We start from the raw sequence: 13,330 nt of genomic DNA, 5'->3' as shown, positions 1-13,330 counted from the left end.
GCTTTTCATTTAACCCACACACAAGGAAATAATAATTCAATGATTTAATACATATATTTAGTGTATAAATTTAAATAATTAACGTTAACTGATAAAGCCACGAGAAATTTGGAATAGGTTGTAAAAATATCCAATTCCCATCATATCTAAATACTTACAAAAAGTTTCCTGACATTAGAAGGATAATCATAAGATATCCAACGGATTTTCAACACACAGCAGCAACTCAAGAACAACATACTTATTATTTCATTTATTTTCTTTATAAATTAAATCTTATTTATCTTATAAAAATCAGATCTACATTAAAAAGAAATGTAAAGAAAAATCTTCTGTTCGTGATTGAAATGAATAAAATATACTTTAATTAAATCAAATAATTACTTCAAATTATTTCTATTGTTTAATATCAAAGTGTTATATTTCCTTGTCAGTTTTTCAAATATCTTCATAAATGTTCATGAAATATCAGAGATTATCCTTCTAATATCAGGAATCTTTTGAAAGTACTCAAATGGAAATTGGATATTTTTATAATCTATTCCAATATTATTAGTAGTTTAGCTGTAACAACAATACACACAATATACATAGAATACATAAAAGTATTTTGTATTTTTTCATGAAATTATCTATTAAATATTTTGACGCGTTTTTTGAAGATTATTTTTATATAATATATTCGATAGGTCAGACACGTATTTGAATATCAAAATATGCAATATTATAAACTGTTCTCTTCTAGTGAATTTTAATCTCAATTTTTTTTTCTTTCTCCTCCAATCTTCGAAAAATTTAATCGAAAAATTGATCGATCGAACGATCGATCACGAAATTTGATGAAAAAATAATATATATATATATAAAATAAAAAACAATATGGAAAAAATATCTATATTCAACCTGAGGCATTTTAAGAGATTGAATTATCCAAAATAATCATGCGATCTAACGATTAAAGAAAAAGAGATAGTGAAAAAGGGTAAAAAAAAAAAAAAAAAACAAAAGACAACAAAATAATTTTATAATACACAGTATTCTACTTTAACAAGATCAAGATATAGTATTGTATATATCTTATATAAGTCCTTCTTGTATTTTCCTAGAAGATAACAAGCACAAATCATCCCGATAAAATAGCAAAAGGGATAGCCATTAAAATCGTAATAATAAAACTATCTCTCTTCGTTATCGCACTTACGTATCGAATGTCCTTATTGACCTGCATTTTTCTTCTTCCATAAGACCTCGACATATTCCAACGACTATGATCATCGATTTTTAAAAACCTTTCCATGTTAAATATTGATCGAATCTCTTGTTTTCACACTGAAATAAACAAATGGGAAAATCTAACGTAAGAAAAAGAAAATAAGAAAAAAGTATAATAAGAGATGAAAGAAGAAAAGGAGAGGAAAAAGAAAAAAAAGAAATTAATAAAAATAAAAATAGAAAGAGTGAGTAAGAAGGAAAGAAAGAGACGAACAAATAGGATAGTATTTCAGAGTGAAAAATAAATGATCAAAAATGTGTTCTCGAGGCTTTTAAAGAATAACATGAAACGAAACAATCAATAAACACGACGATAGAAAAATATGGAAAAATCTTTTTTTAACATACCGGAAATTAATTTACGCGTCACTCAAGAATGCTGGTACCATATGTTTTTTTTTTATTTACTGGCAGCTAAACCAATTCGATGCTAGACTTTTACTGTATTTTCCACTTAGTCCTTTACCTGTTCGTGCTTTTAATACCCACTGAGAGAAATGACTGATTATGAGAATAGGCAAGGTGGTAAATAATAAACAAACAAAATATATATATATATACGTATGTGTATATAGAAACTTACTTTTATAATCGATTTCTTGTCATTTCCATAAGATTTTTTTTTACCTTATCCAATGGTCAAGCAGTGTTCGTTTCTAATATCCAAGACACGTTATTACTTCCTGAAAATAAAAAAGATAATAAATTGTTATCTGTAGATAGTTGTAACGTTAATAAATAGAATATTTTCTTCATTATTTTATCGAATAATCGATCTCGTTTATTTGTTCTATCGACGATTTCTAAAAACTTTCATCATTTTTCTTCTTTTACAAAATATAAAATATACTAATGTATTTCAATCGAATATCTTATATCGTAGGTTGAAATGTTAAGCATTCTTTATACAATGTCTACTTTTTTGTTCGAGAAGAGAACAGTACTTTCCGTGCCAAACGGATACGTTTCATCTTTTCGTTTCTTCTTTTTAGGTGTTGAAAACTTCCGTTACAAAGCAGGATGCACTTTTCTTTCCCTTTTTTTTTCTTCTTTATTCTCTTTTACCATCTTTGTGCTCATATTTTCTTCTCTCTCTCTCTCTCTTTCTTTTTCTTTCCTTCTTTTTGAAGTGAAACTATTTAGGTAACAGTAGCGACAAAATTTTATGAAACGACACTGACAAGAAAAGAAGCATAAAGCATTAAGAAAAGAAAGAAAGAGACTGAGATAGAACACACTATACCAAAATATACAAATAATATTTAACTCCTCCTCCTCTATATTTTGTTTATTACAACTCTACGACAAAGGTTGACAACTCTTTCTTCCTTTCTTTATTTCTTTCTTTCTTTCTTGCCTTATGTTAGTTTAGATCACACAAGGTACAACAAATTTCTATTGATCTGATAAAAAATACTTGATTTCCTTGTAATTTTTATGTTACAGACGATATTTACGAACAGGTTAATGACGAAATGAAGAAATATGCTGAAATTGAAGTAGAGAGCTTGGGTGGTGGAAGAATAATGCTTAATACAGAAAAAAAAACTATGCAAGTTTATGGTCTCTCCTATGTAAGTTTAACAAATACAATCTATGCATGTACATATATATATTTTGATATATAATAACGTATTAATGTATTTTTATTTATTTCTATTTTTTAATTTCATTTTGTTACCGTTTAAGTTCCGTTAAAGAAATAATTAGTAAAAAGAATTTCATAAATTATATATATATATATGTATGTACTGACAAAGTGTACAATTAACAAAGTTAACTAAGTCGGTAATAGCAGATTATTCTTTTACATATACAGTCATATTATTTAATCGAGCGAGCAACTTAGTCGATAATAGTAGACTTAATCTGCAGTCGGTAACATTAGACTTTATTTGCCGTCGGTAATAGTAGTGAATCTACAGTCAATAAATCAGAAATTTAAATACTTTAATTAACTTTGAAAATAAATGTAGTAGAGATAAAAATTAATCCTTTTTGGTTTTTTGTTTCCAAACTTTGTCATTTTTTATCGAGTTTATTGAGTTTATATGTCATTCAAAATTTAACGGAGGTTTCTCTAAACAACTCTTCACTACATCGCTCTCTCTCTTTCGCGCGTACTTTATTATTACTTATTTATTAATATAATTGAAACATTTTTATTTGATTTTTTTTTTACAGGAATATGGGATTGCCGATCACGGCGCAACAGCCGGTATATTGAAAAAAAAATATCCTGATTACTTTATTACTTACAGGGATGATATAAAGTAAGGCCGGCATGAACTAAAATATTTCTACCCGAAGCTAAAAACTTCTATTAAATCTTCTCCTTTGTAAAGTATTTAATTATTATTCAAATAAAAGGAGCAATAAAAAAATCAACTTTTTGTACTTGTTATGTAGTAAAAAATTCATCATTAAAATTATAAATAATAATAAATAATATATAAATAGTAATATATTTATTATCAAAACAAAATTTTTTTTTATGAGTAACATTTAGATCATCATCTGATTGAATATTTATAATTTAACTTGTATTGTTATTTTTCACTTAGATACAAACCTATCTAAGACACCATAACTTTTCTTGGGAGCTTCCTTCTTTTTCAAAGAAATTTCTTCAGTTACATCTTTGAGCATTTCTATGTGTTCCTAAATATAGTATAGATTAAATATTAGTTCGTAGAAAATTGTGCGTTTATTTAATATTATTGCAATACTTACTTTGCGACTTAATTGTTTTAAAATCTTTTTAGTTTTAATTACTTTCGCAGTTCCACCTTTACCTTTCGATTTAGTTTTACGTGGTTTAAAATCTATATCCTTGGGCTTAATATACTACGATTTAAAAACAAAATTACAATAATTTAATACAGATTATTTTATATGTAGTCATAACAATAATAATGTTAAAATGATAGCATTATTAAATTTGTAATATTACAATATTCAGTTTGTTACTTACTAAAAGTTTCTTCTTCGCTTCTACTTTTTCTTTTAATCTAGGAACATCCACTTCTGCTAAAACTGTTGAATCTAATGATATTAGTTCTGGTTGAATTTTATCTAAAAGTGCTTTAACCTCTGCCTCGCGTCTTTGTTTTTTCGTTTGATATGGATTTATTTCTAAAGCATCAAAATTAGCTTCTGCACTTCCAGGAACTAGAAGAGATGTAAAATTTTTGGCTGTTGCAACACCTAAAACGTCTTCGTATGGACAGAACTCCATACTTGACGTATTACATGTTAATCTATGTCTTAAATATGGTTTTATTTCATTCATGGATTCTCTGTAAACAATTCAAATATATTGATAAATTAAATATACTGCTGTCTGAATTAATACAACATGAAATGTTATTATAATATTATTTTACCTATAAACCTCTACAACATTTCCCATAGCAGCTGCTAAAAGACCTCGTTGACTGTATGCTAAATGTTGTGCTGGATGTCGAAGAGTCAAATTATGAACAGGACCTGCAAGTTGGCGAATATCCCAAACTTTCATATATTTGTTTGAACAACTTGTGGCCATATAAGTTCCATATGGATGAACGACACAAGCTTCAATTTTGTTTTTATGACAAAGCATTTTTACTAGCGGTTGTTTAGAATTAGGAGACCACATTGATACTACTCCTTTAGTATCACCAATACATATGAGTGCATTAGCTGGATTTTGTGTCATGACCTATATTAAAATATTCATTGAAATTATTAACAAATATATATTTTATATTATATATTCATATATGTAAATAGAAATATCTACTTGTAAAACTTACAGATATATTATTACATGTAGTAGAAAAACGAGAAATTATTTTTCCTATGGAAACATCTAACCATGAGAGATAACTAGTTCTGGAACCACTGGCAAGTAAAAAGTGATACGGCAAAAATTCTAACTTATTAACATCGTTCAGTCTCTTTAAACAATGAAGTTCTATTCCTTGATTGTCATAAATATAAACCCAATCTTTTTGCGCAGTTGCAAACATTGTCTCAACATGAAGCCATGATACATCATGCACAGATTCCATAACGTTCATTTCACAAGCAAGTTTTTTAGTAACCCAATCGAATCCTGCTACATGTCCTTTCTTTCCACCTAAGACTAAATGTCTACCATTTCTAAAGTATTTTAAACAATACGGACCAAAATTTAAATCTAGTGTAAAGAATTTAGTAGCGCTTGTTATATCGACATTGGCAGCAATCTCTGATTGCTTGTATTGAAGCGTTGAATCTCCAGGATCAGCCTCTAAATGACCATAATCTTCAGTTAAAAGTAATTCTGCTCTAGCAGCATCCTCGATTGCATGTTTTATAGCTTTTTCTTTAAGTTTAAATTTCTCCCGGTGTATTTTATTTTTTATCTTAGTAGTATCTTCCTTCAAGTTTATTCCCGTTCCTTTATCATACTTTAAAAGTCTTTTTTTAGAGATAGGAACTCTTCTTGGATGTGATCTCTTTTTTTTCTCTAATATAAATAAAGGAAAACTTTTTATGTTTATTTATGCATATATATATAATACATACCCAAATGCAAATGCAAGTTTAGTTTACTATCAAATGAAAATAATACGTACGTGTCTTATCCATCGTAAATATAACTTATATTAGCTTATAATTCTTATTATTAGAATAACAATTCCAATTATTTTCACTCAAACAATTTGAACGACTATTCAACAATAACATGTGGTTATTTAACCTAACTTTACTTCACTAGTTATAAAAAAAACCTCTTCTGCATATGCTACTGCACAAGTTTGCAATGCCGAATGACGAGACATCTAGTATAGTATTGTGTATTTTCTAGTTGCATTTACATAATTAAACTCTAACATTTCACTTAAATATGAATGACTATGTAGACTATTATTTAATTCAAACAGTGAATAAGTAAGCTACTCGAGTGAGCCACTATAGTGGCTCATCGACCTGGAAAAAATAATCGCAAAAGCCACTTTAGTGGCAGGCCGGCTAAGGCCTATATCGGTAATAGTAGTGCTCTACCTTTATCTTTTCGACCGTCGGTAACTGCAACTGTCGGTAAATGCCACCGTCGGTAAATGCCACTGTCGGTAATAGTATACTTAAAATTTTTTTCACTCTACGTCGATAATATTTTGTATTTAGGTTCCTGACGGTCAATATTATTAAAGTACAAACTCTCATTAAAAACGGTTGATGTTTTATAAATAGGAATCTATTATTACCGACGGTGGTAGTTACCGACAGTGGCAGTTACCGACAGTGGCAGTTACCGATGGTCGATGGATAAAAGTAGAGCACTGCTATTACCGATATGCGTCTTAGCCTGCCTGCCACTAAAGTGGCTTTTGCGATTATTTTTTCCAGGTCGTTGGGCCACTATAGTGGCTCATTCGAATAGCTTACTTGCTCACCGTTTTAATTAAATAATCGTCTTCATAAGTCAATCATATTTAAGTGAAATGTTAAAGTTTAAGTATTTATAATATATTTTTAAGAAAAATAATAATTTAATTTGATCGAGCAATTAGCGAGCAATTAAGAGCACTTATTCATTTTTTTCAGATGTTGACGTTCTATGCCAACTTTTTTGCATTCTTTTATATGCTGTTGCAAGTTGCAACGTGTGAATGACGAGACATCTAGTGTCATATTTTCTATCTTCTATTGCATTTCGTTAGCTACAAAACATGCAAAGTAAAGAAAAAGAAACGAATATACACGAGCATTTGATTTAACCGGAGAATAAGACATTGTCTGCAAAAAAGAAAATGTTACATTTTCAACAGTGTTAATTGTAATCGTTAGAAATTAATATGTAATTAATATCGTTGGTTATTTTATTTTTTTCCACGGCTTTTTTGTTATATGTTTTCTTCAATTGTGGCCACTAGCAGAGAAACTTAGATTATATTTATAAGTGTATTTACTATACACGTTGTTTAGTTTTTTGTTAAAACTAAAAATCTTTTACGAAAATTATATATATATTATTTTATCTAATCACTCCAAGCCTACAAAGTTTTATTAATCATGAACACTGCTCCTGATCCAAAAGATGTGCAGGTATGGTTACACTGTCAATTATTTTATGTTTTATATATATGTATATGTATATAAATAATTACATAAACTTGTGAAATCAGAATTTATTTTTAATTAATCATGTAGGTTTCATTTATATTTTTTTTTTGTAATAATGTTACTAAATATGATATCATTTATATGCTCATTAAAGTGTAATAAAATAAAAAAAAAAATTAAATAATATTAATGAGATAAAAAATATTGTGATTTCAGGAATTTCTGTTTAAACAGGCAAATGTATCACAAATATGTGATAGTTTTACATCCATTCCATTAGCTTGCAACCTTGTTACTATAGACAAGAAAAGAGGATTACTTTTTATAGCAAATAATGATAAATTAACTATTTTAATATCAGGAAGCGAGATCAATAAAGAACGCAAAATAGAAGTCAATTTACCTTTTATTATATCTAAGATATCATTTAACTGTGATTATTCATACCTTGCCGTTACACCATCGTTATCTAAAGTATTCATTTATGATGCCAATGCTTTTATAAAACATGTATGTATACTATAACCTTGCAATTCATAGAAACAATGGTACACACACCATATTAATGTTTAATATTTTATTATTTTTAGGAAGTAATATTATTACACGAAGTTCAATTATCTATATCAAATGCAGAAACTTTTGTTTTGGATTTACGATGGAATCCTACTATGCCCAAAATGTTCTGTACTGTAACAACTGATCATACTATTGGCAATTTTGAAATAAAAGATGGAAAGGAAAATGCAATTGGATTAAAAGCATTAGAGAAGTTAAATGGAATTGAAGCCTTATGTTTGGCATGGAGTCCTAAGGGAAAGCAATTAGTTGTAGGATGTAAAAATGGAAATATTGTGCAACTTAAGCCAGACTTAAAAATTGCTAGAACTATCTTAGGACCTAATCCATACATTGGCGAAGTTATATCTATCTTATGGATTAGTAATTATCAATTTTGTGCAGCTTATTTAAGCGATGAACAACATATTAATGTTCTTATTATTGATGCTCCTAAAGGGGAAGCTAATGGAATTTTTACATGTTACGAAGATATAACATATGGAATGTTTGAGGTAGAAGAAAATAAAGATACACCGCGTTATTATTTTGATTGCATACAAGAGTGGGGCCTCATCATTGCTGCGAGTAGTGGAAGTAGTGAAGTAGCTGTTTTAGGATCAATAGATGGTGGTAGTACTTGGAATCAATGGCAACTGATTGATAGTGGAAGAGCACAATTACCACTTATCAGAACGACAGAAAGTTATCCAGTTGGTTTTGCCATAGATAGAACACCGACACAAAAATTACCATGGGGAACAGATTCGACTCTTCCACATCCTGTTCCTATACTTCATATTTTAGGAACTTCTGGTCAGTTGTGTAGTTTTCACATGGTTAATTTAACTCCCAATTGTCCTGCCATTACTTCGCCACCTACTGAGACTGTAACTTTTCCATCTTCTCCAAACACGATACTTTCTAATGTATCATTAAATAATGCAATAACCAGTACTCCTTATTCAAAAGAAAATCGAAACGTTGGATTAATCGATCGTTCTAAAACTGTAGCGATAAATATTTTTGGAGATTCATTAAAAGCTGCTGGCTTTTTTCAACAACCTCAACAACCTCAACAACCTCAACAACCTACACAACCTACACAACCTGCAAAAACTGCACAACCTGCACAATCTCAACAAACTCCACAACCTCAACAACCTCAACAACCTCAACAACCTCAACAACCTCCACAAACTGTGCCAAATACTATAGAGGAAAAAGTATCAATTCCTGCTAAAGTTGATGTCAAATTAGATATTCCTAAAAAATCAATTCCTCAAGAAATTGAAAAAGTAGATCCCAAACCTGTTGCGACTAAAGAAGTCCATGCAAGTGAACCTGCTGAACAGCAAAAAGTACAAATTGATGATAGTATTTATGTACGTGCTTATATGGAATTATTTACTCGTTTTGAAAAAGAATTAAAAAACAGGATAGAACCACAAGTATTTGAGTGTGGATCAGAGGAGGAACGACAACAGTTAGGAGAAAGATCAGTTATAGTAGATCAATTTCTAACAGATTTACGAGAAACTACAAATAGTCTATCCGCCGATATTGCTTATTTGAAGGCTTTACTTTTGCAATCTTTTGCCTGGGTCGAAGAAGCTAGATCAAAAAATGCAGTAAATTCAGAAGGTGGTACTACTAGAAATTGTGAAAATAGTAAAATAGCAGAAACGCAGAAGCTTTTTTATCATACTCAATCCCAACTGATACAAGCAAACAAAATTCTTGATTTTGAATGGTCGGAACATATGTATCAAAAAAAATCTAAAATGAAAATTCCCAGTTTGGAATTTCTTTATCAAAATCTTGTATTGCATAATAAAATTATTACAAAGGAAAAGAACAAAATAGAACAACTTAATAAAAAGTTGAAGTCAGTAAATCGTACAAATAAAATTTCTGGATTAAATCAAATGATGAGCAATTTAAAAGTATCGCCCAAAGGAACGCCAAATCTTCAAGGAAACACAGATGTTATTGATGCACGGTGTAAAACTATTGCTTTTAAGACGCTTAGTTTTACATATGAAAAACAATTGAAATTGAAAAATTTACTTCTAGAATCATCGCCAAAAGTTATAAAACCTGCAACTCCATCTCCTATTCAAGATCGTTTAGAAGCTACTTTATCTTCTTTGGCATCTCTAAGTCCTGTTAGTACAGATTCTAAAAACAGGACAGAACAGCCTCTAACCAAATATGATTCAGAAAAGGAAGATACCATAAAAGGACTTAAACCGCAATGTCCTTTGGCTTTATTGAATAATGTTGTTGCCAAGATTGGATCACCTGATACAAGTTCAATGTTGATACAAAGCAAAACATCAGCCAAACAAACTTCTAACGTTGCTTCTTTTCCTCCTCCAGCTGTTAACAAATTTTTACAAGCTGACAAAAAATATCCTGAAAGTTTTGAGGCGCTGTCACAATCTATAAGCAAAAATAATGCTACTGCGGACGCAACAATACAAAAAACTTACAGTAATGTATATGCTAAAGCATTATCTAAAGATACAGAGATCAAAAACGATAATCAAACATTATCAAAGAATGCCTTTGAATCAATGTCATTTTCAAATAGCTCATTAACAAATGCATTACCATTAGAATTTTCATCAGTCAAAAATCAGCCCATATCACGAAATATTGCTTCAATGACATCAGGTGTACCATCAACAATTGCTAAAACTGATGCTATGAATACATTTAGTTTTGCTAATTCAAATATGTTGCCTGCAATGGTAAAAAATTCCTCAACTCCTACATCTGCTTCTTATCCCCCGGAAATATTTTCTTTTGTTTCGGATACTATAAATTCCATGCCATCGACCAACCAACCACAAAAAGAGTTACTCAATTTGATGGGAATATTTTTAGATCTCGAGAAAAAAGATCAGACTGAAATGACATCTATTGCAGAAAATGTTCCAGTAAATAATAAGGGCAATGCTGCTATTAGTGAACTCCCTTCAACTGATACTAATCCACCAGCAGTTTTTACAACTCAAGCTACAACTAATAATAATATATTTGGAAATCTTATATCAAAACCTAATATAGAAAAAACTTTTGAAGCTTCAATCTCATCTGCTCCTGGAACAAATAGTACAAGTGATAAAACTACATCTACATTTGGAGCAAGTAATACTCAAGTACAACAACCATTAAATACATCAACATTATTTAGTGGACAACCCGCGACTTCTAATGTATCTATTTTTGGAGGTAATTCATCTCCTATTTCAACTGCATCGACTTTTGGAATAACTAAAACTACATCATCTGTAACACAAATGTTTGGAACACAAACTACTCAATCTTCTTCAACTAAATTTAGTGGATTTTCTTCTACTCCTTCAGTAGTATCTGACTTTAATACAACTACTACAAATCAAAGCACCACTTCGCCATTTTATGGCTCCTTAACTAAACCAATCTTTGGCCAATCTAGTAGTACTGTACCAACATCGAATGTAGCTGCGGTAACTACTTCATCTGCTGCATTAACTTTTGGGAATACTACAACAGCGTCCTCGATTGCAAATTTGTCTCCTCAAATTTTTGGAAAAGCTGCACAAACAACAGAGGCAAATTCTCAATCCCTCCCAACAACGTCTGTTACTTCAGTTACGAATATCTTTGAAAAAACAGCTATAACATCTAATCCTACACCATTTAACAGTCCTCCAAGTACGCCTGTATTTGTTAGTATATCTAGGACTCAATCAACCACCTCAGTTTTTGGAGGAAATGCTCAATCAACCACTTCAGTTTTTGGTGGAAATCCTCTATCACCCACGACTCCATCAACCACCTCAGTTTTTGGAGGAAATGCTGCTCAACCATCTACGACTCAATCAACCACCTCAGTTTTTGGTGGAAATGCTCAATCACCAACGACTCCATCAACAAACACTTCAGTTTTTGGTGGAAATCCTCCATCACCCACGACTCCACCAACCACCTCAGTTTTTGGAGGAAATGCTGCTCAACCATCTACGACTCAATCAACCACCTCAGTTTTTGGAGGAAATGCTACTCAACCATCTACGACTCAATCAACCACCTCAGTTTTTGGTGGAAATCCTTCATCACCCACGACTCCATCAACCACGTCAGTTTTTGGTGGAAATCCTCAATCACCCACGACTCCATCAACCACTTCAGTTTTTGGAGGAAATGCTTCTCAACCATCTACGACTCAATCAACAACCTCAGTTTTTGGAGGGAATGCTCCTCAACCATCTACAACTCAATCAACAACCTCAGTTTTTGGAGGGAATCCTCCCCAACCATCCACGAATACATCTATATTCGGTGGAAATTCTTCTATTACATTTGGCTCAACTTCAGCTGGATCAATCTTTGGCAATAATGCCGCAAAACCAGCAAGTTCAATATTTGGAGGCGGAGGAGCAACATCAGGTTCCAATTCATTATTCGGTGTTAATACAAATACTGCATCTTCAACGGGGGTTGCTAGTCCTTCTTCTGGATCTTTATTTGGAAGTTCACCAGCAATAGGAAATGCTAATACAGGATCTTCCTCTTTATTTGGAAGTTCTGCCAGTAATATTCCTACTACGGGGTCAACTTCTGTATTTGGAAGTCCAATAAATGGTACACCATCTGTATTAGGATCACAACCAGCTTTTGGTCAAGCACCTGCTTTTGGTGCTAAACCTGTATTTGGATCATCTCCAGTTTTTGAAACGCCTAAATCAGTTTTCGGCTCAATGGGATTTGGAGGAACAGGATTTGGTGCTGCTTCGCCAGGAGGTAAAATATTAATTTATGTTGACCTTGCTGTAGTTTATAAATTAATTAATATAATAAATAATTTGTTTTTAAATCAGGATTTGGAAGTCCTCCTACTATAGGTGGAAGTCCTTCGCCACTTGGAAATACTATGCCAAATTTATTTGGAAATACTACAGGTAGCAGTACGTTTGAATCTTTAGCTAATCAATCTGGTGGTTTAACCTTCGGTAGTTTAGCTCAGAAGACTCCAGAACCTGAAAAACCTGCATTTTCTGGGTAAGTATTATTTAATATATACAGAATGCATATAATTTAAAAAAAATATATAATATAAAAATTAGAAATGGTATACATATATATATATATATATCATAAAAGAGCACGTATTTTTTTGTTTCAGGGGAAGTTCTTTCTCTAATTGGCGATAAAAGTTAAATGTAAATTAAAATTACATAGAGACAAATGTAAAAATTAATTACAAAAAGACTATAATTAAAAACGATTTATTTACTATTAATTCAATAAAATAATTAATTTTCATAAGCTAATTTTAATGTTACAACATTTGTGGAAGATAAAGAGAAACTAAATAAAATAAAAGAGATAACAGATAAATTAGATATATTAA

The 13,330-nt window shown here is 30.7% G+C and overlaps 2 protein-coding genes across 2 annotated transcripts; one reads left to right on the top strand and one right to left on the bottom strand.

The window, feature by feature from the left end:
* Window positions 1–3,727: 3,727 nt before the first annotated feature.
* On the bottom strand, window positions 3,728–6,201 carry LOC122525793 (WD repeat-containing protein 46). Its single transcript, XM_043648749.1, has 6 exons — window positions 5,877–6,201; window positions 5,070–5,767; window positions 4,659–4,975; window positions 4,247–4,571; window positions 4,006–4,119; window positions 3,728–3,933 (listed from the first exon to the last, which is right to left on the bottom strand). Exons 1-6 carry the CDS (start codon window positions 5,887–5,889, stop codon window positions 3,829–3,831), a joined length of 1,572 nt encoding a protein of 523 aa, XP_043504684.1. The 5' UTR covers window positions 5,890–6,201; the 3' UTR covers window positions 3,728–3,828.
* A 607-nt stretch (window positions 6,202–6,808) lies between these two features.
* Window positions 6,809–13,313, top strand: LOC122525634 (nuclear pore complex protein Nup214-like). Its single transcript, XM_043648547.1, has 5 exons — window positions 6,809–7,350; window positions 7,585–7,878; window positions 7,959–12,720; window positions 12,798–12,978; window positions 13,103–13,313. The coding sequence occupies exons 1-5, from the start codon at window positions 7,318–7,320 to the stop codon at window positions 13,128–13,130; spliced, it is 5,298 nt and encodes a 1,765-aa protein (XP_043504482.1). The 5' UTR covers window positions 6,809–7,317; the 3' UTR covers window positions 13,131–13,313.
* The last annotated feature ends 17 nt before the right edge of the window (window positions 13,314–13,330 follow it).

This window comes from Polistes fuscatus, unplaced genomic scaffold (genome assembly GCF_010416935.1).
Source record: "Polistes fuscatus isolate 324 unplaced genomic scaffold, CU_Pfus_HIC Scaffold9, whole genome shotgun sequence".
In the NCBI taxonomy this organism is placed as follows: domain Eukaryota; kingdom Metazoa; phylum Arthropoda; class Insecta; order Hymenoptera; family Vespidae; genus Polistes; species Polistes fuscatus.
Note: the sequence above shows the minus strand (reverse complement) of the source record. Positions and strands in the feature narration are given on the sequence as shown.